The sequence below is a fragment of the Scyliorhinus canicula genome, chromosome 4 (assembly GCF_902713615.1).
Source record: "Scyliorhinus canicula chromosome 4, sScyCan1.1, whole genome shotgun sequence".
NCBI classification, from domain to species: Eukaryota; Metazoa; Chordata; class Chondrichthyes; order Carcharhiniformes; family Scyliorhinidae; genus Scyliorhinus; species Scyliorhinus canicula.
In genome coordinates this window covers 171334808-171361449 of record NC_052149.1, presented here as the reverse complement: position 1 = coordinate 171361449, position 26642 = coordinate 171334808, and the positions used below count along the sequence as shown (strand labels likewise).

Below are 26642 nucleotides of genomic sequence, written 5' to 3'. Positions count from 1 at the left end.
TTAATCGGATGGTGAAAAAGGCATATGGGACACTGGACTTTATCAATCAAGGCATAGATTACAAAAGTAGGGAGCCAAAGAGAGAATGCTGGAAAATCTCAGCAGGTCTGGCAGCATCTGTAGGGAGAGAAATGAGCTAACATTTAGAGTCCAGATAACCCTTTGTCAAAGCTCACCAAAGAGAAAATGTGGGAAAATCTCAGCAGGTCTGAGCTTTGACAAAGCGTCATCTGGACTCAACATTAGCTCTTTTCTCTCCCTACAGATGCTGCCAGACCTGCTGAGATTTTCCAGCATTTTCTCTTTGGTTTCAGATTCCAGCATCCCCAATAATTTGCTTTTATACAAATGCAGGGTGTGGTATAGAACTTTGGTGAGGCCACAGCAGGAGTACTGCATGCAATTCTGGTGCCATATTACAGGAAGGGAGTGTACTGGAGGTGGTGCAGGGAGATGCACCAGGATGTTACCTGGGATGGAACAATTATGTTATGGAAAGAGGTTGGATAGGCTTGGATTGTTTTCGTTGGAGCAGAAAAGACTGAGGGGTGACCTGATCAAGGTGTACAAGATTAGGAAGGGCATGGACAGGATGGATAGGGAGTAACTGTTCCCCTTAGTTGATGGGTTAGTTTTGAGAGGCAAGTTCAAAGTGAAGGGCAAGAGGTTTAAGGGGGGATGTGAGGAAAAGACTTTTGAACAAAGGGTGGTGACTATCTGGAATGGACTGCCTGGGAGGGTGCGAGAGGCGGGTTGCCTCGTATCCTTTAAAAAGTACCTGGATGAGCACTTGGCCCATTATAATATTACTATGGGCCAAGTGCTGGTAAATGGGATCAGGAAAATAGATCGGGTGTTTTTCCTGTGTCGCTGCTGACTCGATGGGCTGAAGGGCCCCCTGTTGTAACTGCATTTAAATACGGTGAGCAAGCAATGTAAATTAATGTTCAGAAAGTGAAGAAAACTTAGACGTTCCTTGAAAACACACATACACACACACAAACTAGTGGAAGGGTAAGTTATAGTTTATTATCATGGGTTAACCTTTCTCTTCACCTTTCCCCAAAAGGAGAAAATGTATAGTAACAGCATTCCTTAGGATAATCAAATAATTAAAAGGGACAGGAGTTTAACTGCAATTCAGAAAACTGATTGATGGGGTGCAATTACAACAATTTGGTTTATTTACTCATTCATTATAAAGCATTCATTACCAAACATTCATTGGTCTTTTATGACAAATAATCATTTATTACAATGTATAGATCTTACAACAGTGCACTGCACATTAAGAGCACAAACTGTATTGGAAAGTGTATAAAGTATCAGTGGACACTGTCCCAACTTCATCTGTGAAAATTTAAATGTACAGTTACAAAACATAAAAAACTACTGTTCCTTAAAAGAGGGAACAGTGCTAGCCTGCAGTATGGCAGTTTAAAAGCATGATTGAAAACTTATTTTATTAAGACTTTTCTTTTGCAAATTTGCATTTACAGTAAAAACCAATTCAAAAGCCCCAGTACCATTATGACATATTTAAAACATTTCAATATTTAAAAACATCACAATGTACAACAGCAAAATGTTGTGCTTTATTATTAAGGGGTAATAGTTGTGTTCTCTCTGGTTCATCAAATAATTGATGATAAATAGAAACATTAACGGAATAAATACTGCAAAAAAAAAAACTTATGTCACAAATGTTTTTAGGAATTGTTTTTGGGAGACTGAATCTTTTAGATAATTGGTTTCAAAAACAATCTGACCTGTTGAAAATAGCATGCCAGTCAATCCTCCAGTATTATACCGTTTACATTTGTTCAATGCACTCTCCATATCGATAATAGTTTATCCAGAATATTTAATGCTTCTAATAGCTAAACGATAATGCAGGTCAACTCATGTTGATCAATCTTTTGTCTGATAGCATTCCTTTTCAATGTGATATAAAGGATAGATCCAGTACAAAGTAATTTTTTAAAAAGTTCCAAGTTTAACATGAGGGCTAAAAGATTAATAGATCTCATTACAGTACAAAACAGTAACTCATGCCACTGGCACAATATAGGCCTATATTCACATATGTATGTTCATGGTTCGAATTTGGTTCCAAATGATCATTCTTTTTATGCTTCAGTGGAGTTACGGAATTCACATCCTGACAATATTGTACTTAAGGCTCCCATGTAAGGAATTCAGTGGCTGCTTGATTTTCAAACTTAGGAAATAGACATGAAATAGATCAAATTGTAAAATTAATATGAAATTTACATTCTAATAGGAGTAAAACATTGCTTTTTCGCGATGCCATTATTGAGATTTTCTTAAAGCACTTCAGTCATTTCACTTTTAGAATAAAATAAACTTTGGTGAAAAACAAAGTTTCCACTTTCTGTTTTCAGTGTGCAGACACAGGTCTGGTGAATGCACGTACAGGTTAGTTTTCAAATCAACCATGTTAATTATTCAAAATGAAGGGTATTCTTCGAATTCAAATATATTTAACCTAATTATGCTAATGGTTTTCAATAAAATTTCATTTTTAGAGTTTTAGAAATCAATATTTGATGCTGAAAAATCATTTATCCAAATAGACTGAGTGACAACTGATTTTTGTTGAGGTTAACCAGACTACATGTCAAAACCACTAACAGTTTATTTGCTCATACTGAGTAACCTAATCAGAATGTTACAAACTAATAACTAGTCAAGTGACCCAGAGAATTAATCAAGTCTATCAACTGAGTTTAATGTGGAGGGCTCAGATTTTGGTGTGAGCAGTGAAGGAAAAGCTTTCACCATACACTTCGCGTGCATTTGTTAAAAGACATTTTGCTGACTTGTCAGGGGAATTTAGTTTTTTGTGCCTCAGATCCAATATGAGACCCTATGGGAGATCAGTGCTGTCCATTAGCAGGTGAAGCAGCAATAAGGATCTTCCACCAGACTGATAAATCCTAACTGAAGAATTTCTCACTGAAGCACACAGACTACAAAGCAGGAAGTAAAATACGCGAAATATAAATTACCATTAATCATTGTACAAGAAGAAAAATAAATATTCAGACATACATAGGGGGATTAAGGGAGCGATATTAAAGAGAAAAACGGAATAACAAATTAAAAAAGGCTGCAACATTTTTTTTCTGAGAGAATGAGACTCCTCCCCTCTTGTAACATTAACCTTTCAGGGCCACAAGATTGTGCAGCAATATTTTATCATTTATTATGTAGTTAAAACTCAGTTACTCATGATTGTACAACCCCTAACTTTTCAACTGTCTTTACTCTGAGAAGAGGAGGTAATTAGCCTCAGTTCACACCATTAGTGATCGATGTGCAAATTCCATCAGCAAAGATCTTCAACAGTGCATCCTGTGGAGGAGCAGAGTACCAGTAAGAGCAACTTCTAGATTTTTGCATTTAATGACACAGCTGCGGATTCAACAAGTTGCTGTCAGTTTTACCCAGTAATAACAACCATCTGCCTCACAAAAACTGCTAAATATGGGTCAAGATAATTTAAGATGGTACATATAGAGAATTAATCGACACACTCTACATGGAATTTATATTGTTCTGGTACTTTTTTTGTCTTTCAAGCAGTCATTTACATCACACTGCATAAAGTTCCTTTGAACAATTCATGACCAAAAATATGGAATTTAAGAGAAGTGATAAATGGATACAAAAGGGATAGAACACCCATTTCCTTTTAGGCTCTCTTGTACACATTAGAGCAAGTGTTTTTCAGTGCCCTAAAAAGAGGGCTGTAAACAGACAAGCAGTTCCTTAGCAGTCTCAGCTTAGGAACAAATCTGTGGTTGCAAAATTCAAAATGTTTTCCTGATATGTGTACCCGGTGGATGATGCTTGATAACAGGAGAACAATTCTGGAAAAACTGACTCTTTCTATCCTAGCTCCTGGACCATTTCCACATATCCCAGCACAGCCATGAAGCAAAGGCACCCATCTACTCTATTTCGCAAATGACAATGTCCACTCATAGCAAATGTTCCTCTCTTAAAATATCAAATTTGTGCCATTCCAATTAATTGAATTTAACAGGAATACTTATCTCAACAATGGCAGAAAGATCGTGGAGCATAAGCCCTGTAATTTTAAATGTGCCAATATTAGTCATCTCATGCTCTTAATCATACTCTGCAGGGAAAGCATTAAATCAAGGAAGGAACAAAAATCGCTTTTAACTGGTTTGCAAATTCGATTTAACATATCAGAAGTCTTTGACTAGCTTTCCTTTCTATCTTGAGATTCAAAAAAGTAAAAAGCATTGTTTTCAATTAATTCTTCCCTCTTACAATATGGTCATTGTGAAGATTTGCAACATTCAGAGGATAACCCTGGTTATGTAGAACCAAATGAATGCATAGTTAGGGTGTCAGCTGTCATTACCTTTATACATAGTTATATACTGAAGCCTCTGCACTGCTTAAAAGAGTTGTGCTCATAAATAATAACTAGCTTTAAAAACAAAGGACCAATTAACATGAAGCATTGCTATTGATGAGTTCATCAAATAGAAACAACGAATTACTTTCCATGTAGCTAATTGGTGATTTTTTAAAACCCAATTTTCTTCTAGTTTTTGCTGAACGTATCAATTTATGTTGGACTGCAGTTTGACAGACATAGGCAACTATCTTATACCCAATTCTTCATGAGATAGACAAACTATTTGACCATATGGGATATCACTGTCATGTCCAATTATGTCTCACCAATATCTATAGGTGCACTTTCTAGGAGGAGCCAATGGCGGACAATCAAAAGTGAGAATTGTGGCTTTACCCCTCTTTATCTGGAGGCACCAATGCCAATTTTAACACCCTAAAGTGATTCCCACCCCAAGATTGGATAGTCGGCACAAAGACCAGACTGTTTTCTTATGAAACAGAGTAGAAACTTGTGCATTACAGTATATTCCTATTTTTTCAATAAATTAATACGCCATTGAGCCAAAACATTGATTCCCTAAGTTTATGCATGCTGAAAACGTAGTACAACATTTATTTGCTAACTGTGATTGAAAACCTGAATAACTTCAACTGATTCAGTCTCATTGAAAATTATCCCTGAAGGAAAACCTTCTATTACCACAATAGTGTATGATCTTGCGCATTGACAATAAGTATGTACCATTTAAAAATAGCCATGTATGATTTAAAACAGAAAACTGCAGCACTGCAACTAAATAATGCATAACATGGTAGCCACACTTACATGGCTGAGTATTTTTTAAAAGAACATAACACTGCCCCTTTATTGAAAGAAATCTATTTAGGCCAGATATGCACGAAACAAAGTCTTCCAGTAAAAAAAAAAATCCTTAAAGGATCTGATTGAACTGGAGCCTCTCCTGAGTTGCTTTCTTGGTAGAAACTGCTGTGTTCTACACTTAAATGGATCTATAGGAACACATTCTGGAAGTCATCATCACAGATGGGACCACACAGGTGACATTAAATGAACGTTCTTGTGTAGAAAGGAGTAAAAGCCTAATAAAGGGATTCAAAAAAGGCCAGTCAGTTTTCCACAGGGGTAGGGGTCTGCAGAGGTTGGCTGATGATGACCTGCACCACATAGTCCTTGGGGATTTTCAATTCTTCCAATTTCATTTTATCTGTCAGTGGTCGGCCAGAAAAGAACCATCTCTGGCTCAAGGGCTCTACTCCCTCCGTTGTGTGCAAACGCCGTTTCATATGATACACTGTATCTGTGCTGCGGACAATAAGCTTCAGGTCTTTGCCTGTGGAGAGACGCAGCCGGAGCTGACATTCTTGTCCAGAATTAGGTGGTGGTTCGGGGATGTCTAGTGTCTCTAAGTCACTTTTTTCTTCAATCATGTTGATTGGAGGTGCAAGGCAGTAGACTGGAAGTTGATATCTGTTTCCCAGCTCATCATAACATTCTGTAAGGACTCCTGTGTGTGGGAGCAGAAAGAAAATAAGTTTTCTTAAAGAAATCAATTGCACATTATGATTGTTTCTCGTCACAGATTGGAAATGTGATTTTTTAAGTGGACATCTGTATAAAATAAAAAGGAAAAATATAATTCTAACAGGCACATCATTCTAAAATGCACATCAAAAAAAGTAAACTTTAATAATAAGGAAGAAGAAAACACAATTTAGAAAATAATGAGGGTTAAAAGCCAAGTGACTTGCATTGCTGTTATTAGTTGCTGCACACTTTCAATACAGGCATAATGCAAATCATCTACCTATCTTCAAAAAGACTCATTTATAAGGCTGAAAATTGAAGTGTGATTTAAGCAGGTAGTGCATTGTTAATATCAGTGCTCACCCCAGTCCAACGCCGGCATCTCCACATCATTGTTAATATCAAATGATAAGATGTTTCAGAAGTCAGTAGGTTTACGATGTGTCATCTAAAAATACCATGAATGTGACACTTCCATTTAATAATAATAATAATAATAATAATAATAATCACTTATTGTCACAAGTAAGCTTCAATGAAGTTACTGTGAAAAGCCCCTAGTCGCTACATTCCAGCGCCTGTTCGGGAAGGCCGGTACGGGAATTGAACCCACGCTGCTGGCCTTGTTCTGCATTGCAAGCCAGCTGTTCAGCCCACTGTGCTAAACTATCAAAATAAGGTTGAATTATTTCAAGCTATCCTAAAGAATCTGACAATTAATTATTTAAAAATCACACGTTGATCCCCCATTAAAATAACTTGGGATAGATTTATTTTCTTCAATTCATAATCAATACAACATTAGTCTGTAATCCAAAGAAACATTCAAATAAAAATGTTTGCTCAAGTAAATAGAAGGGAAAGTTTCACATTGCAAAGAAAAAAAGATTACGACATGACATTTCTGAAAAAGGCAAGATCATAAACAATTGCAGGAAGGAGGGAGGGAGAGGAGAGAAAAGAGTTAGAAAGAGGAAAACAAAGATTTTCACTTCACATTCAACAAAATATTTAAGGGAATACAAAATTCCAAAAGAATTTGAGTTAACATTACAGAACCAGAGTATTAACCCAGAGCCCATCCTCCTCAATGTTCAATTATCTGTTGCTGCTGGTATCAGCCATAGTTACGGTCAGCCTACAAGACCACATAATTGGAAACGGAGGCAGAAAGACCATCAAAAATTCAGAGAGCAAACTATCCCAGCTCCTCCTGTAACAGGACAATCAGGCAACATCCCAAAAAAAAAAGCATGGAAAGCAATGTAATTTGTTGGCTGAGTCCCCAGGCTTTGGTCAGCACTTACCAATATCATTAATAATTTCACAGGATTGATTTCAAAAGAAATAGTTAAGACATTTCCCATGATAAAACATTTCCCTTGGTGCTTGACAGACTTGCTCAATGCAGCCAGCTCTAAACAATCTAATTCATGGAACTGCTCAAAATATTTTGAGCAACTTATAGAGCATTCAAATTTCATGTACTTGTACAATAACTCCAGAATTATATTTACTGTAACTTGAAATGTGCAGTTTCAAATTGTAATAAAGATTTGTATACAAAAGCTCAGCGACAGTTTTCAAATGAGTGTTACAAAACATGGATACAGGCATAATATGTAACTGTATATTTGATGTACATCTAAATAAAATTCAAGCATTTAATTTACGCATTGACTCACACTGTAAATTAACTACTAGTACATATATCTTGCTCTTACTTGTACTATGTTTTCTCCTATATTTGAAAATTAGATGAATTAGTTAGGAGTATTATCAAAGCAGGAGGCCAATGCACATCTGTTAAAACTAGGATGTAAACTTCATGGACCCGAGAACTTGTGGAAATATTAAGAATCGACAAAAGGAAAACGCAGTTGTGAACATCTTTAAAAACATTTGCTAGTTTGTGGCTGGATAGAGTTGTTAGCTAGCTCATACTAAATGGGTGAAAAATTCTCCTTCTGCTAGTTGCAAGAGACAGTCAGAAGCCTCAGCCCCCACGGTTAGTGTCCAATTCCACAGGAACAGGAGTGGGCCATTTAATCCCTCAAACCTGTTCCACCATTTAATGAGATCATGACTGATCTGTGGCTGAAATCTATGTACACATTATTCCTTCATATTCCTTAATAGAGTTCCAAAATTCTGACACCCTTTACGTCTAGAAAAGTGTTTTATAATGTAATTGCTAAAAGATCGGCTCTAATTGTCTTAGACTATGCCCCCTAGTTCTAGACTTGACAACCAGTAGAAATTGCTTCACTCTGTCTACTCAATCTGTTTTCCTTAATATCTTAAAAACTTTGATCAAATTACCCCTTAACCTTCTAAGTTCCAGGGAATACAATCCTTGTTTGTGTAATCGTTCCTCGTAACGTAACCCTTGGAGTTCAAGTCTAATTCTGGTAAGATTCTGGTTGCCATGAAAGCTGTTGACTGGCTGTTGTTTGTCGAGCAGGTCCCACCCAGCCAAAAAACTATGGTCACTCAAGTTTCTGAAACATGAGTTATGAGTTTTATGAATTTGATTCAAAGTTCAAAGCCTACCAGAGTTATTTGGCGAGGACGGGGGGAGCACCCCTTTGGGATTGTGAACTGCAGGCATGCAAGTGTGCAAAAAGTGGACAAGGTTTGTGGAGCTATCAAGGCATTTAAATCCCCTACTCACCACATTGAGAGAAAAAAAAGAGTCCTTGCAATTTCAATGTGTTTGCTTTTTTAAAAACATGTTCATTAAAATTTCAGATTAAACAAAGCCATCCAAAACAATTACCCAAAATTCGACAATAGAAAAAAAGAGAGACAAACAAGCAAAAACACATACAGATGACAGTGACTAGCTCCTTAAAAAGATGAATGGCTGCTATCTAAGGTAGAACTCTTCTAACAACCCTCTAATGGTGTACTTAATCTTCTCCAAATGTATAAAATACATAGATTCATAGAATTTACAATGCAAAAGGAGGCCATTCAGCCCATCACGTCTGCACCGGCCCTTGGAAAGAGCACCCCACCCAAGCCCACGACTCTACCCTATCCCCATAACCCCACCTAATCCTTTTTGGACACTAAGGGCAATTTAGCATGGCCAATCCACCTAACCTGCACATCTCTGGACTGTGGGAGCACCCGGTGGAAACCCAAGCAGACACGGAGAGAACGTGCAGACGCCGCACAGTGACCCAAGCTGGGAATCGAACCTCGGACCCTGGAGCTGTGAAGCAACTGTGCTAACCACTGTGCTGCCCTGAGGTCACCCAACCAAGTCGAGGCACTAGGTGGAGTATGAGACCGCCACCCAAGTCGAACTCGTCCCAGGGCTATCAGCGAGGTGGAGGCGAGGACATCCGCCTTCACCACCGCCGAGTCTGACACCCCAAATATGGCCACCAGCAGACATGGATCCAAATCTACATTGAACATCTCTGACATGGTGTTAAAGTGGCCCAGAAGCTTACCAACTTGGGACAAGACCAAAACAGGTGTGCGGTAAGCTGGCCCCTGAGAGTAGCGCTCCCACGTATCCTCCACTCCAGAGAAAATCCACTCACCCTCGCTTTAGTCGGATGTGTCCTATGCACTACCTTGAATTGAAACAGACTTAGCAGAGTACATGCAAGACGTGGAGTTGACCCAATGAATTGCCTCACTCCATATCTCACCATCCAGAATGGGACCCAAATCACGCTCCCATTTCGTCCTCACCTCACTCAACTTCATTGAGAAGATATGGCCATATATTCCAAAAATAGTTCCTCCACCAGACCCAGCCAGAAGAAAAATTCTCTTCAACAGGGAAGAGGGTGGTGCCAAGGGAAAAGGAGGGCAAAACAATGTACGAATAATCGTGAATCTAAGAATACCTGAAAAGGCTGGACCCAGGCAGTTTGAATTCTCTGCCTACTCCTTAAAACTAGCAAACGTCCCCTCCATGAACAGGTCTCCAAACCTCTCCAGGCCTTTCCCGCCCAGGACTTAAAACATCAAGTCCAAACCCGCAGACAGAAAACGATGGTTATTGCAGATAACGAAGACAGGGAATAGAGCTTAAAATGCTGCCTGAACCGCTTCCAAATTCTCAGGGTGGACACCACCACTGGATTCAGAGAAAATCTCACTGGCGATAAAGGCAAGAACGCAATAACTATTGCACAAAGGTTAGAAACAATGCAGGAGCTCCCTTCCATTTGTCCCTACATGGAACCAGGATTGCTGAACCACAACAATATCTTCTGAATATTGGCTGCCCAATAGTAAAACAATAAATTGGGTAGCGCCAAACCCCCGATTTTCTGTCTCTTTGGAGCGAAGCCCCACGATCCTTGGAGTCACACCCAAATAAAGAAGAACATTAATTTGTTGACTTTGACAAAAAGACTTGGGGGGGAGTGGGGAGTAATTGAAAGAAGAACAGGGATCTCGGGGGCATGTTCTTTTTAAAAAAAACTTGAGTGCCCAATCATTTTTTCCAATTATGGGGCAATTTAGCATGGCCAATCCACCTACCCTTCACATCTTTTTGGGTTGTGGGGGCAAAAGCCACGCAAACACAGGGAGAATGTGCAAACTCCACACAGTGACCCAGAGCCGGGATCGAACCTGGGGCCTCGGTGTCGTGAGGCAGCAGTGATACACACTGTGCCACCGTGCTGCCCCTCAGGAGCATATTCATTTTAATAGTCTGAACTCTACTCGCCAAAGATAGGGGGAGGTTATCCCATCTGCAAGTCCGACTTGACACCATCAACAAGATTAGTTTAATTTAATTTATGAAGCAAGGCCCAATTGCGGGCCACCCAGAACCCCAGATAACGAAAGCTAGTCTTGGCAAGGTGCAAATGCAAATCCTCCAGTTGTGCTCACTTTCCTGGGGGCTTGACCGAGAAACATTCGCTCGTGTCCAAGTTTAACTTGTAACCAGAGAAGGAGCCAAAATACTGAGCAGCTTCACTATCTAGTTCATGGAGGGCACTGGATCCATAATATAGAGAAGCATAAAGGGAAATCCGATGCTCCATCCCTCCCCAATTTATCCCACTCCATTTAATAGGGGACCGTAGTGCCACGGTGAGCGTTCCAACTGCCAAAGCAAACAGAAGAGACAAGACAATGAACACTGTTCTCCCGTGCCCCTATTCAACTGAAAGCAACTCGCACGAACACTAGCCGTGGGGGTCCTGTACAGTAGTCAAATCTAGAAAATAAACTAGGAAACTCCCATTCCACTCTATCAACTGCCTTTTCAACATCCAGTGAACCAATCGCCTCTGGTACGGGCACTGAGGAGGGGGAAATAGACAATGTTTAGCAGGCGACGTATATTGGCAGACAATTGCTAACCCTTAAAAAGCCGGTCTGATCCTCTAAGATCCACCTCTGGAAGTCAGGGCTCCAACTACAGCACCAGCATCTTGACAAGTAACTTAACATCCGTATTCAAGAGTGAGACAGGTCGATACAAACCACGCTCTGCTGGGTCTTTGTCTTTCTTGAGAATCAAGGAGGTCGAGGCTTGTGTGAGGGTAGAGGACAACTTACCCCAGGAGAAGGAATCATTAAATATGTCCTGAATTAAAGGCATCAACTGCTCTGCGAACATCTGATAAAATTCAATGGGAAAGCTATCCGGGCCAGTGGGTTTGGCATACTGCATCAATCCAAAGGATTTTATAATTTCCTCTGTGCACAACGGCGCAGACTCGATGGGCCAAATGGCTTGCCTCTGCACCGTAGGGATTCCATGAACAACTCGTGGGTGGGGGAAGGTGAGTTCACCTCACGAATGGGGCCCACTAGCCCCTGCTGCTCCACCCACGCTCTCTTCACCAAGTGTGCTTTACAGGAGATAATGTCCCCCTGAGAACCACTTTAAGGGCTTCCCACAGCGTAGAAGGCGATTATATAGAATTCTTATTGAATTCTATATAATCCCCAAAGACAGTGGTCATGCGTTCATAAAATTTACTTTCCACTAATAATGTGTCAAACCTCCATGGCGGAAGCTGGGAGGGACCTGACTCTAGTGCCAAATTAATAAAATGCAGAGCGTGGTCCGAAATCCCAACCGCCGAGTACTCGGGTGCCACCATAGAAGGAAGGAGAGATCTATCTATTACTAAAAAGTCAATCCGCGAGTAAACATGATGAACATGTGAGGAAAAACAAAAAATCTTTGTCATCTGGGTGCAAAATGTGCCAAGGATCTACACCCACTCCCCATCTGCGCCATGAAAAACAACAAAGCTCTGACCACTCCTGATGAAGTCAGAGATTTGGGCTTGGACCAATCCAGACTAGGGTTCAGAACACAGTTTAGTACCCACCCAAAATAAGCTGATGTAAATCTATATCGTGGAGGCCAGCAAATTATTAGTAACATTTTTATCATTCTAGTTTGGGGCGTAGATATTAACCAGAGCCACCGGAGTGCCCCCCAGAGAGTCACATGCCTGCTGTTGGGGTTGGCCAAGATCCTATTGGCAGAAAACGTAATCCTTTTATTAACTAATATTTCCGCACCCCTGGCCTTATCCGACCCACCCCTTCCGCAGTCTTGTCTGGCCCCTGACCTTCAAATGAGTATCTTGGAAAAACACCACATTGAAGTTTAAACTCTTAAGGTGAGTGAATATTGAAGGTTAAACTCTTAAGGTGAGTGAATATCTCAATCTTTTTACTGGGCCATTCAACCGCCTAATGTTCCAGGTGACCAAACAAATTGGGGGTCTCCCACATCCCCCCCTCCCTCAAACCGGAGTCAGACATTTCTACCAAGAGAGATGACCCAAATGATATGTAAAAGGTACAGCCCACCCAAGATGGCCACCAAACCAAATCACAAGACTGAACAAAGATAGATCTGCAGGAACCGTCAGCAAACTACCCCCACCCCTCACTGCCATCGTCCTTGAATGCTACCACACCCGAATAAACTTACAAATATAGGCAAGGCAAACACAAACAACTAAAATCTACTTCTAACAAACCTATACAAAACAAGAACTCTAAGCTCATTACCTAAAAAATTATGGTAATGTGCTGCAGCCAAACCTTCAAACTACTCCCGTTAGGTAACTCTTAGTTTAGCAGGGAGGCTCCCAAGTAGAATTAAGAAAAATGGTTACATGCCACAAAATACTAAAAACCAATGAACCATTGAGCACAAAGGGGAGCTATATATTTTCATGACAAACAGATCAGAACCTCACATGTAACTAAACCCCAAACCCAAGCCCAAACTGTAAAAATTCAGCCCAACAAGAGCAGGAAAATGCAAAAATTAACATGGAACCCAACAATGCAACACCGCCATGGCACATCAGATACATAGTCCTTTCCACCGAAAGTCAATCTAAGCCGAGCACACCACACAAAACTAGACTTTTATACAGGACGGCCTTGGCTTTACTGAATGCAGCCCTCTTCTTCACCAGCTCTGCTCCCACGGCCTTGATAGGACTTGCAGGCATGGCCCTCCCATTTGAAGTCTCGATGCTTCTTCACCATCTCCTAAACCCACTCTCTCATTGAAGCTATGAAACTTCACTATTACCATGCACATTGGATCCTCAGTTCGAGGGCCGGTGTGTACGGTGGGCTCGGTCCAATTCAGGAGGAGATGTGAATCCACCCTCCCGCATTCTTAGTGAATATCCCTGCGAGTACTCAGTGGGCGTTGGGCCTGACAACCCCTCTGGCAGCCCCACAATTCAGGTGTTTTTGGCTCCTGGACTGATTCTCTAGAACATTCAACTTAGCCTTCAACAACGGATTTGCTTCAGCCACCAAAGACATCTCTGCTCCCAATGAGGCAATCTGATCACTGTTTCATGAAAAGGTCACTTCCATATCTTTTATCGTAGCTCTATGGGCTTTCACGGTTTCATTGGTCTTTTCCAGAGCAGCTTGGCTGGGGGCCAACGCCTCCTCCATTGATTTCCGGAGATCCTTACGAATCAATCCGCCAGTGCTTATCAAATTCTTCCGCCAAGGTACTCAAAAGTATCTCGGCCGTTAGTGGAGTGGCCGGACACCAGGGCCGGGATTCTCCCCTACCCGGCAGGGCGGGGGGTCCCGGCGTGTTGGACTGGCGTGAACCAATCCGGCATCACATGTGAGGCCAAGCCCTCACATTGAGGGGCTGGGCCCACGCCGGAGTGGTTACCGCTCCGCCGACTGGCGTGAACAGCTTTTGGCGCCACACCAGCCGGGGCCGAAAGGACTTCGCCGGCCGGCGTTAGCCTGCGCATGCGCCGGAGCATCAGCGGCTGCTGACGTCATACCAGCGTACGCGCAGGGGAGGGGTCTCTTCCGCCTCCGCCATGGTGAAGACCATGGCGAAGGTGGAAGAAAAACAGTGCCCCCACAGCACAGGCCCGCCCACTGATCAGTGGAACACGATTGCAGGCCAGGCCACCGTGAGGGCACCCCCCGGGGTCAGATCGCCCCCCCCCCCCCTCCCAGCGCACGCCACCAATCCGGTATGTGGTTTAATCCACACTGGCGGGAGAGGCTAGTCGTGGCGGGACTTCAGCCCATCACGGGCCGGAGAATCGCTGCGGGGGGCCCACTGACCGCTGTGGCGCGATTGCTGCCCCCGCCGAATCTCGGGGGGGGGCGGAGAATTCGGGACGCGGCAGGGCCGGGATTGACACCTGCCCCAGGCGATTCTCCGATCCGGCGGAGGGGGCGGGGGGGGGGGGGTTTCCTCTGCCATTAAATCTGTCAATGAATTCTGGGAGGCCTCCGATCCCGTCGACGAACTTCTGCTGTACACCTTCTTTCCCCTGACTTCTCTGATTTCAATCAGATAGGATCTTTATTCCATTACTTATGTGGTTTTTCAAAAGAAAATATGTTCTGATACTGAGAAAAGGGCAAAGATTGCAGTACTCTTGAGGGAGCCACGTCATGCTGTAGCCACCGAAGTTGGCCATTCCCTCAATACAAAATGGAGGAACGCAAAGCTTGCAGGTTAAAATGGACAAAGTTTGCAGCACAAGCAGGCTGCACCAAGCCAATGTGTATTCTGTCTGCTAAGAGAGCAGACAGCACCGAAACAAACATTCTGCATACTAATGAGGCAATCTCCAGGATAGTTAACATAGTAATGGAACGATCCCAGGAACAATGGACACAAATAGGGAAGTGATTGCAACAGTGTATGGGATTCCAGACACCCCGGCACCAGCAGGGTTAGAAAACAAAGCACCTGAAGGCCCGCCCAGTAGCCGAGGGACAGCCTCAGTATTGGGGGGGGATTCAAACAAATCGATTGGGAAGAGACCCAATCGATTCCCAGCAGGATCCGCCCAAAAGGGCGCGAAGCCCTAGGACCTATAAAAGACAGGTCCCAAACTTAGTTTGTTCTTCTTGACCAGCCCTCCTCTCTTGACCAGCCCTCTCGACCAGCTTTTACCGAAGAAGACCGTGACCGAGAGAGAGGAGAGGTTTGGGACAGCAGCCTCCAGCAAGTAAGTGTCTCACAACGATCACTACCAGAGATAGACACTCCTGACCCCTTTTTAACCGGTACCAACCTGAAGTCTGCGAACCAGAGCAGAGCAAGAGGCCTTGTCCCCTGATCCGGCAGTTCCCTTTAAGATAAGTATTGGTTTATTTAGTGGTAGGAATAGTTTAATCATCTTAGGTAGTGCATGAGTAGATTATAATTGTATTATAATAAACTCATTTGTTTGAACTTACTAATTGGTGTATGGTTTTATTGTTTTGAACTTGACCTTGAAACTTGTGGCGGTATCTTAACGATACCTGGCGACTCCAGAGCGAAGTAACGAAACAAAGCCAAATCGAGTGTTTAGCACACTCATCCAGAACGAGCAACAATGCGTGTCCTCCCCCTACATTACGCCACCGAATGTCCTCAATAGATGTTTGTTGACTTATGCCAAAGGGCCATCATTATAATATTTTTCCACTTGACTGCTTCAACAACCTATCATTATCACTGTGGGGGCCCTTTAAATTCAGTTTGAATGACAACTCCAAATCACCAGTTGTTTTTGATGTGTGGCTATGAATACAAATGTTGGTTTTTATAAGGGATGAAATCCTTGAGGGAATTTAAATGCATTGAATGGACGTAAGCAGCAGGGTTTTAAAAAAGGTACTTAGAACCTTATCTTATTTAATCCCAGCATGGCTCCTGAGGTCTGCCCATGGTGGATACTGGATGAGTTGGCATGGAGTGTGCAAGGGCAAAGGGTGGTGAGTAGCACCAAGTTGGCAGAATGGCTATAAAGACTATGCAGGTAAGGGCATGAGGTAGATGGGTAGAAAGAAGGTATGCGGTGGCAGGATTTGCCCTGGATCGGGCATGAGAAGTGGGTGGGAAGTGAGGGAGCGTGGGAAGTGAAGGCTAATTTTGTTTTGTTGTCCCAGTTGTAACAAAAGCAAAGTTCTAGAGTACTATAGCGGGCCTTTTAATCAGCCCGTCTGTGCATTCAGCAGCCCATGTAGCTGCCTCCACACGGTTTCCGGCATCAGTGAACCTGACCCCAATAGCCACCACACCAGACTAAAATCCAGTGGTCCGGGTAGTTTCTCCTGAGTCAGTTTGGGGAGTTGGGAAATTTTCCGACTCTGCGCATCTGATTACAGGTCAAACATTTGTGCCGATGTTGAAATTAAACATATTATGATATTATATAAAACGTTCATTCACTGATCGGCTAGTAATAAAATCTGGCTTGCTACTCATTAAATCCATATGGCATGAGCCCCTTGTTGGCTCTAGGACTTGGTGTTTGCATAAAATTATCCTAAACATACTTAAGAAAGTCATTGTTGGTTTGTTTATCCCAAGCCACACGTAAATTAATATCCCCCATTATAATCAATCGGTCATTGCTACATGCTTGTCAAATCCAGTGTTTTCAAACTTTTTTGTCCAGGACCCATTTTTACCAACCGGCCTTCCTTTGGGACCCACGCCGGCTGACCTTTGCGACCCGTGCTGGCCGACCTTCGCGACTCATGCCGACGAACCTTCGCAACCCACACTGACCAACTTTTACGGCCATGTGGCCCGAACTTCGCAACCCACCATTTTCACTTACCTTTGATGTGACAGGTGAGCCTGCTTGGTCCTCACAATCTCACATGCTCATCATTCAATGCTACATTTCTGCTAAGGACTTCTTCAGCTGATGAGTTAAGATCTCACTGCATCCATTGAAAAAAAAATCAAGAGGTTTCTCCTCGAACTCGCCATGCTTATGAATCTTATAATGCTTTTGAAGTTTTGAGAGTTTTAATCTTTCATTTGCCAATGCTTCCCTGCATATAACTCACATGATATTTGAATCTTGATTTGCAGTAGCACAATTAATAAACCTACACCTCAACTCATCATCTTTATGCTGCTTTGTACCTGTTTTCACCATCTTCATGGGTTGGAGTTCACACCAGTGATGCCGGCAGCTGTAATATGGAGGAATACCACTTGCGTCCAGAACATATGACGTCAGCGTTACCTGGTCTCTACCACCGCTCCAGACAGGAAGACTCCAGAGACTGAAAAAAAATCTCCTCCTGGATCAGCGTACTAACGTCAGGAGGCGGCGTTTTGCCCCGCTGGGCTGTGGGTCTACTATTGACGGAGCACGCAAGCGCAGAACAGCCGGCTTTCTGAAAGCCTGTCACGGCCAGCATTTATAAAAGCCGGTCATGCCATTGGCCACTTTCCACAATCAGGGATGCTGTGATCGAAATAGTCCCGGCGTGTGGCTCCGTGACCCTGCCGACACCCGCCCGCGACCCAGGGTTTGATAATGACTGGTCTAACCTATGCATTTATATAATTTACAACTTCACAGTTGCTACCAGGGAGTCTATACAACTCTCACTACTGTCTGTTTGCGATCCTTGACCAGACTTCCAGGAACCAATAATATTTTGTTGAAAGTAGACGAAGTTCGAGATTCAAAATACCTTCCTCTGGTGAACAATAAATGGAAGATGCGACCAAGACGGAGTCCACAGAGTTCTCAACAACAGTAACATCACTGAAACGATCTTTCTCTCCAGGCATTTCAATCTTTACCTTTGAAGATTTTGCTTTGGCATTCTCTCCACAAATCACTCCACAAAATGTTGATGACTTCAACATTGGTCCAGCTCACAGGGTTTCAAACTCCTCTCAAGATTCCATTCCCCTGGATCCCAGAGTATACACTCAAACACAAACTCAAGCATAACTTCAGATCTTTGGCTCCGCCAAGCAGAACACTGCTCTCAAGGGGGCATTTCCCCCCAAATGCCACACAGGCCAGAGTCACCAACCTTCGGCTGCCTTCTTGGATCTTCATGGCTTCTTTTGAGCTCTTTGCAATCAAAGCCTGCTATCTACAGACCTCTTTTGGTGCCTTTTCATCTGTTTCTCTCTTTTTACCTAAACTGTTATCTTCCTCTGGTTGCTCTTTTGGACTCTACTTTTTGGATCTCTCCCTTCACCCTGCCTGGGACAACTGCTAGCAATGTTGGTCTGCACCCAATCACCTGACCTGGGTTTTCACACTATTTTCTTATCGGCAAGCGCACAGAGCCAAAACAAAAGTAAAAATGCCAATTTGCACAAGTGCAGGCCACTCCTTGTCTGCAGCAAAGCTCAGAATTCAACTTCCTGACCTCCATGTTCGTCAATGGGGCAAAGTTTAGTTTCATAGCTAGTCTTAAATCCTTTTGTATTTCTGAGTTCTAAACAAAATTTCTACTTGTAATATCCTTTGTCATTGAAATGTTTCCCTCATTAATCACTCAGGTTATTCCTTCCCTGCACCATCTTTCTTGTCGATCATACTACTTGGTAGATTTAGCCCCCAGTTTGGAGTATATTATAACCATGTCTCTGTAGCAGCTACCATGTCATATCCCCCAAATAATTTGCAACTACAATTCATTCAACTTGCTTCTTATAATTTGTGTGCTTGTGTAAAGACTACTTAATTGGAGTCACACATTCCAATCTGTCATTCTGTTCTAATGTTTAATTCACATTTTCCTTGTTTCTCTCTCCTGGTTTAATTACTTTACATCTTTTAAGTTTTCCTTTGACCAGTAATACCCAAAGAACAATTTATGACTGTTATTCTCTCTTGCCTTGTATTTTTGGAACTATTATTTCTATTCTCTAATCCATCGGCACCCTCCACCCTCAGATCTCTACCTCCTCTCCCCAAATTCCCTTGCCCTGCAAGGAACCTAGTCCGGGTTTTATTTAGGTGCAATCAGTCCAGCCTGTACAGGTCCCATCATCTACCCTGAGCTGGTCCCAAGAATCTAGAGCCCTCCCCACTCTGCACCATTTTTTCTAGCCAGCATTAATCAGTTTTGTCCTCCGATTTCTAAGCTTACTTGCATGCTGTGCTTGAAGCAATCCAGCGATTACTACTTTTGTAGTTTTGTTTGCTATTTTCCTGCCTAGCTCTCTAAATTTTGATTACGGGATCACATCCCTCTTTCTGCCTATGTAGTTTGTACCAGCATGGTACCATTGCTGACTATTCGTCCTCCCTCCTTATTGTGCTCTGCAACAGCTCAGTGACATCTTGGACCCAAGCATTAGGGAGGCAACACATTGTTTGGTATCACATCTGAGGCCGCAGAAACTCTCATCAATTCACCTAACTATTGAATCACCCATCACAATGGCTCTTCCAGTCTTCCTTGTACCTCCTTCCTGGTAGAAATATTGGGAGTAAAAAAAGCAGCAGCTCCTTCTACCTCTGCAGCAAGCAAAATAATTTTCTAATTTGTTACAAAATAGTTCCATTTGTCAGTCATCCCCCTACTGAGGGAGCAAGTAAGTAGGTGCGATAAACAGAAATAAATGTCTGGTGCAACAAAGAGCAGGAGTTTAAAGCTGTAGAATCTCAAACGTTGCTTGGACTTGTAGACATTATTCTGCAGGAATGTGGTTCAATGTGAAGTCATACAATTAAGTGTGTAATAACTCTGTATTGCCATAAAATAGGGGGCACGATTCTCCCAGCCCCACGCCGGGCTGGGGAATCGCCAAAACTGCGCCATGCCGGCGCGGATTCTCAGAGGTGCGGAGAATCGGCGCCATTTGCGCTGGCGCGTTTGGCATGGCGCTGGTCGCCGATCCTCCGGCCCGGATGGGCCGAGTGGAAATGGCAGATTCCCGCTGGCGCTGTTCACCCCTCACCGCTGCCAGATGGGAACGCTGCGCCAAGGGTCGGGGCAGGCGAGGCTTGTGGGGCGGGAAAAACACTCCTTCACCGAGAGGGGGCCTCCGATGGGGTCTGGCCCGCGGTCGGGGCTCACCGATCGGCAGGCCGGCCTCTCCACTAATTTTTCCAGATTATGAAGATGCGGGCCATTCAAGAGCATTCAGCAAGATTGAAAATTTAAGGTTTTAATAGTAGCAATGGCAAAAATAGATGCGCCTTGGCCCCCAGCTGCGGAAATATTAGTGAATGGAGGGTCACTAGCAGGAAAATTAGGATATATAATGTGCATTTGTAAATGATTTTGAGGAATGGAATTTCTTTCCCCAGCGTAAATAATGGCACAAATAATGGGGAGTTGGAAGTAAAGGTGGGAGGTGAGGAGGGTGGTTGTGTTTAGTGATGGATACAAGAACATGGTTGAAGATATGGTGTTGTCTGATAGAGACTAAGCAAGTAGAAAAGTGATGGCAAGTTTGAGGGGTGCATGTGAATATCGGTAGAAGGAATTATGTGCAGAGGTCAGTCAATTCAGGGGGAAAAAGAAAAGCAGAAAAGGGGAGTGGGAAGCTGATGATTGAGGATAAGGAGTCGTTCAATGCAGAGACTGAAGAAGAATATTTTGATAAGCTTTGGCTGTTAGGAGATAATGAGGATTTTTAAAGGAGAGGGGTGGAATAAGATTAGGTATTTGACAGAGAAAATACTAGAGAAGTAGGGGAATAGTCTGAGGTGCGAGTAGGTCCCCATTGCTTGCACAAGAGTCTGACAATTTAGGGTCAGTTGAGTAGTTAAGTAGAATGCGTCATCAGCTTGCATGTGCAAAATGAAAGTGTTACCGAGGGGAAGCACGTAGATGAGAAGTTGGTAGAACTGGAAGGCGTCTCCAGGGTTTGCCAGCAGGAGACAAAACCAGGGGATCTGGCAATAGCACAGTGTGAGTAGAGAATATTCCCTCCCCTGAAGAACCTCCCATTATCCCCCATCTCCAATACCAGCATTTGGGCTGTCTGTCAACAATGGGGGAAGGGGTCTTGGATTTGGCAATATTGTAGAGGGTGGTTGAAGTAGGGTGAGGATGGGGAAAGTTTAACAATTGTTAAATGCTGCAGTTGTAATGTGGGTTTTAGTTTTCTGGGGAGCTCCTCTAACTATTAAATCTCTAAGCTTCCAATTATCTCAATAAAGGCAATAGCAAAGAGTCAGAATTCTAAGATTTTAGTCTTCTGATTAAAATAATTTGAAGTATTACATTTATACCTGAATACCAGTCACACCAATTTTTTTTAGTTAATGTAAGAATAGATTTTATACTTACAGCAAACAATAAGAGTTATAACACAGTATACCCTCAGAACATACCCAAGTTGTCAGAGAATTCACATTACAAAGTGTGAAACACTAAACTTGCCAGGATTATAACAGATTCAAACCTGACAGAATACACACAATGTACATTTTAGCACTCAAAGATACCTTATGGGGCCTCTCTTTTGTTAAGATTTCACTGTGCAACAAATGAAATGTGAAATTACTTTATCTGTTTTTTTAATAATGGTGTTCGTGCATTTATCCTCAATAGATACACATTTTCATTAAAATAAAAAAACTGTTGCCTACACCATTCAGAGTAGTATATTTTTAAACCACAAAGAAAATGCCATATGTGGGGTGGCGGGATGGCACAGCGGTTACCAATGAGGACCCTGGTTCCATCCCAGCCCGGGTCACTATCCGTGTGGAGTTTGCACATTCTCTTTTGTCTGTGTGGGTTTGACCCCCGCAACCCAAAGATGAGCAGGTTAGGTGGATTTGCCACGCTAAATTGCCCCTTAATTGGAAAAAAAAATAATTGGGTACTCTAAAAGAATAAAAAAAAAGAAAATGCCATATGTGGCCATAACACACAATACTTTCATAAGGATAATTAAAGATATAGTATACAATTTTACGGTCGAACTGTACAATGATAACACAATCTAACCTGAGCAGTAAATCAGATGGGAACCAACTACAAGCCAGAATCAAGTAAGATAAATGCAACATATGCCATATGAGACAACCTACCATGTGGTAATGTAATACTTGCACCATCAATGATTGCCTGGGCAAGTTCATGATCATTACTTTCAAAAGCATGTGCTGCAGCCTTGAGGGCATCCCAAATCTCCTTCCGACCTTCAAAAGCAGGTGCTGTGTCCCAGAATTCATCTCTCTTACTGCGCAACTGTCCATCTGTCATTGGGTAATCACTCTTCCATTTTGGTTTTTCTTTTTTCAGGGGTTGATTGCGACCCAAAGCCACTGCAACAAAATGCAAAGATGGGAAATTAGTCAATACTTCACAAACATTTTTGAGGCAAATTATAATTTACCCATACAGCAATATTAACATTACTTTAATTTAGGTTATTCATGAAGGCCCCGCCTTCTCAGCCTTGTCCCTTCAGAGTTGTGTCGTTCCTCAGGTTAAATCACCACCAGTCAGCTCCCCCTTCAAAGGGGAAAGTAGTCTATGGTCATCTGGGATTATGGCAACTTTACCTTTTTACTGTAATGTACATATTCTGAGATGCACATATCCTGAGACATACATATTCTGAGATGCACATATTCTCATTGGATTTGTCATATGTACCGAGATACAGTGAAAAATATTGTTCGGTGTGCAGTCCAGACAGATCGTTCCATACATGAAAAACATAGGACATACATAAATACACAATGTAAATACATAGGCACAGACATCGGGTGAAGTATACAGAATGTAGTACTACTCAGTGGGAGAAGGTGTGTGAAGAGATCAGTTTAGTCCATAAGAGGATTATTCAGGAGTCTGGTAACAGCAGCAAGCTGTTTTTGAATCTGTTAGTGGGTATTCTCAGAATTTTGTACCTCCTGCCCGATGGAAGAAGTTGGAAGACAGAACCCAGGTTTGGAGGGGGGGGGAAAGAGTCTTTCCCAAGGCAGTGAGGGGTGTAGACAGAGGCAATGGATGGGAGGAGGGTTCTCGTGATGGACTGGGCTGTGTTGATGATTCTTTGTACTTTGTTATGGTATTGGGCCGAATAGTTGCCATACAAGGCTGTGATGCAGCTGTAGAGGATGCTTCCTATGGTGCATCTGTTAAAATTGGTATGAGTCAATGTGTCACATGCCAACTGTTCTTAGTTTCCTGAGGAAGTATAGGCGTTGTTGTGCTTTCTTGGTCATAGTGTGAGATGTATAGATTCTGAGATGTACTCTGAAGTTAATGCTCCTGAAATCATATAAGCAAGAAAACTAATGTACAAGAATAATAAGACCAGAAAATCTAAAATTTGGAAGGGATATTTTACGAAGCAGACAACAATTTATCCTTGAAATACATCATGGAAAAATAATGAAACTAACACAGGCAGCCAAAGGTAAGACTTTGGAAAGAAAAAGAAAGCATTCAGAATCTGAAATTTTGGTAAAAGGAAAGGTAGAAAAATCAATTACAACGAACTGAGAAACAAAGAGACCATAAGAGTGAATGTGAGAAAAATATACTTGCAAAATAATAAAGACTTCTTCAAACAAATTGCAAGCAAACCAAGGGGATAAAATGAGGCACCAGGCCACTCAAAATTATAATGCAAACATGAAATCCAAGGACAGAAAAGATGCTGAAATACCATACCACTGTTTTTTAAATGTTGGGGGAGCTGCCAGAAAAATGTAATGCTGATTTGACTGGAAATTGTGAAATTTAGTGGTGAAAGGCCCACTGTTTCCAGAAATTAAGAAACTTCACGCTGTTTGACATAATAGTAATGCATAATAATGCGCTGGGTTTGGTTCTTGGGAATATACTGGATTGGATTAGAAATTAGTTGTTTGGTAGACAGCGGCAGTTGCACAACCACTAATTCAAATTTTTGCAATGATTAAAACAGTGGAATTTGCAAATGGCGCAACAATGTGAGCACCAGCATGTGAACAAACTATAAAATCTAGCCACGGTAGAACTTTGGATCAGAAAAATGACAGATGAAATTTAATACAATTTGGCACAGAGAATGTAGTGCAGATTACGTAGTCAAGGAAACATTCTTGGGGGAAATGATCTTGGGTTTAGGTTTAGCTGGACAAGTTGGTACAAGTGTTTACAGCAGCAGGAATACAATGTGTAGTTGGAGGATGCTAAAATTGTATCTGTACTTGATGGGACCACCGCGGGTGGAGTTTTTTTTTAAATAGAAAATATTTTATGAAGGCATTTATAATTGTAACATTTGAAACAAAGAGGTCCAACAGAAAAACCCCGCAATAATATAACCCATCTCCCCCCAGCATTAACCCTAACTATCATGACCAATGTACCCACGGGTGGATTTTTAATTCTGCTTTAGAGAAAAGAGTTATCTGAAGGAAAATAAAAGATTACTAGATTTATTCTAGAACTAAGAGGCAAGATCCAGGAGTAAAGGTTAGCTATCCTGAAATGTGTCACCTGAAAGCACTAAGGGGTTATTTGACAGCAGCACTTAAGATAATTAAGGGTTAAGATAATGGCTGCAATCTAATGGGAGAAGCACTAAGAATCATAGCGAGCTTGACTTCCCAACGGCTGACCCGGCGAGACCGCAATCGGTATCTAACGGCAATTAGAGCTGGAAATAACCCCCACGGGTTTCAAGGCGGAAATGGCCGTCCCACCAGCTGATACCCCTGGACCACGCCCGACAACTCCCTGCTAACAAAGGGGAGCAGCACATCAACTTTTCCTCCGAGCACACGGCCATGCCACTACGAAGACATGCTCCACACTTCGGGGATGTTGACTTGGCCAGACGATTGGATGGCGTTGAGGGTCAGACCCCAAGGGGGTCGGAGGATTCGACACAGGCTGCCAATGCCACCTGGGCAGCAGTGGCTGTCGGTTTAGACAGCATGACTAGGAGGACCAGTCAGTCCAGTGCAGGGAGAAGACCAACAAACTTCACGAGGCTGCACGGGTACGTTGACAACCCTCCCTCCCCGACCTCCATCCACCCCCCCGCCCGACCACCACAGGATGGCAGCTGGCACCATACACCAACCCTCCCAGCATAATACCGCACCTCTGCCCCAGCATACCCTGGCACCTACGAACAAAACCCACCCATTGCAAATAGTGGTGCCCACACGTCGCCAGCCTCAGACCCGCCTCTGATGCACAAGGTGTGCTGCTCACGCTGTCCTCTCTTTGTCCCCGCAGAGACTTTAGCACAAATTAACATAATAGGCGGAAAAGCCCAGTCATATAGCAGGGTGCCCAACATCAGCGATGGAGATTATGGGGTTGACCAAGGATAGAGCAGTCACTGACAAAGAGGGTGGCCTGCCCCACAGAGGTGAGGATCCACTGCCCCTTCACCCATTTGACCTGTTTCAAGTAAGTTGTGCATGTCAGTCAAGATGATCCTGCTTTCTCACTGATCACATTTCCCTCTCTCCCAGGATCTCCATCGGATAAGACCGGGCCATCGGGGGGGGGGGGGGGGGGGTCGAGCCGTTCATCCCTCCACCGGCCATTGAAGAGAGGAACATCTAAGGGAATTAGTCATCGGAGCTCTGTTGGATCCCAGGACACAGCTAGTCAGATGTTGATCTTCTGGACAAGGTTATTAAAAAAAGCTGACGCAGATGCTCGGACACAGCTATGACAGCCATTGAAGGAGTCCCAAAGGCTAGGGGCACAGGGGGTGGCGCCAGCAGAAATTTGTGGTACCGAGGCCATCATAGCTAGGGTGGCAACTGCAGTGGAAAGACTGGAGCACGACGTCAGCGCCATGAGTGGTGGTACCCAAGGCGTTGCTCAGTCAGTGACCGCTATTACTGACAGCATGTCCAAGCCAGTGGGGTACATGTTCCGGGTGCAGGTGGGCTTTGTCGAGGCACTGTAGAGCATGTCCCCATCACCGAGGAGCATCGCTGAGTACGTTGACACCATGGTACAGACAATGGGGAGACACCAGTACTGGCAGGGTCGGGTGACGCAGGGGCCTTTTGAACTCACTCCAGCTGCCAATCCTTCCCATGGAGACCCCAGTGCCCCACTGGCACCGTCCAGAAGGAGAGAGCACTGGAGGCTGTGCTGGAGCCTCCCATCAGGGAGACGACAGCGGTCTCCAGTCATTCTGAGTGACCCCCTCCTTACCTCCGCGCGTCTCTCAGTCAGCAGGCAAAACAGAGTGGCAAAGTGACACCTGTGTCGCTGGTAAGGTGGCTGGGTTCCTCCGGCCACAGGCCCGTCAGAGGATGTCCGCCAGGTGTATCAAAGGCCACTGGGCACGAAAAGCAGCAGGCTGCCTCCACCTCCGACGTGCATCCTAGGGACACACCTAGATGTAGAGGCAGAGCATGGAAGTGCAAGCTGATTGAGGATCACTGATTTGGCACGGGGCAGGGGCCAATCGGTAGCTTGGGACAGTTAGGGCTTTGAATGTGCA

At 43.2% G+C, this 26642-nt stretch overlaps 1 protein-coding gene across 4 annotated transcripts in view; it reads right to left on the bottom strand.

Annotated features, from left to right (window-relative positions):
- Positions 1–1007: 1007 nt before the first annotated feature.
- ubtd2 (ubiquitin domain containing 2) overlaps positions 1008–26642 on the bottom strand; it is a 102972-nt gene continuing 77337 nt past the window's right edge. For all 4 annotated transcript variants that reach the window (XM_038795533.1, XM_038795536.1, XM_038795535.1 and 1 more), the window contains 2 exons: positions 22252–22488; positions 1008–5948 (listed from right to left, as the gene is read on the bottom strand). In XM_038795533.1, the coding sequence (XP_038651461.1) occupies positions 5551–5948; positions 22252–22488 (635 nt within the window). In that variant the 3' untranslated portion in view covers positions 1008–5550. The remainder of the gene's footprint in view (positions 5949–22251; positions 22489–26642) is intronic.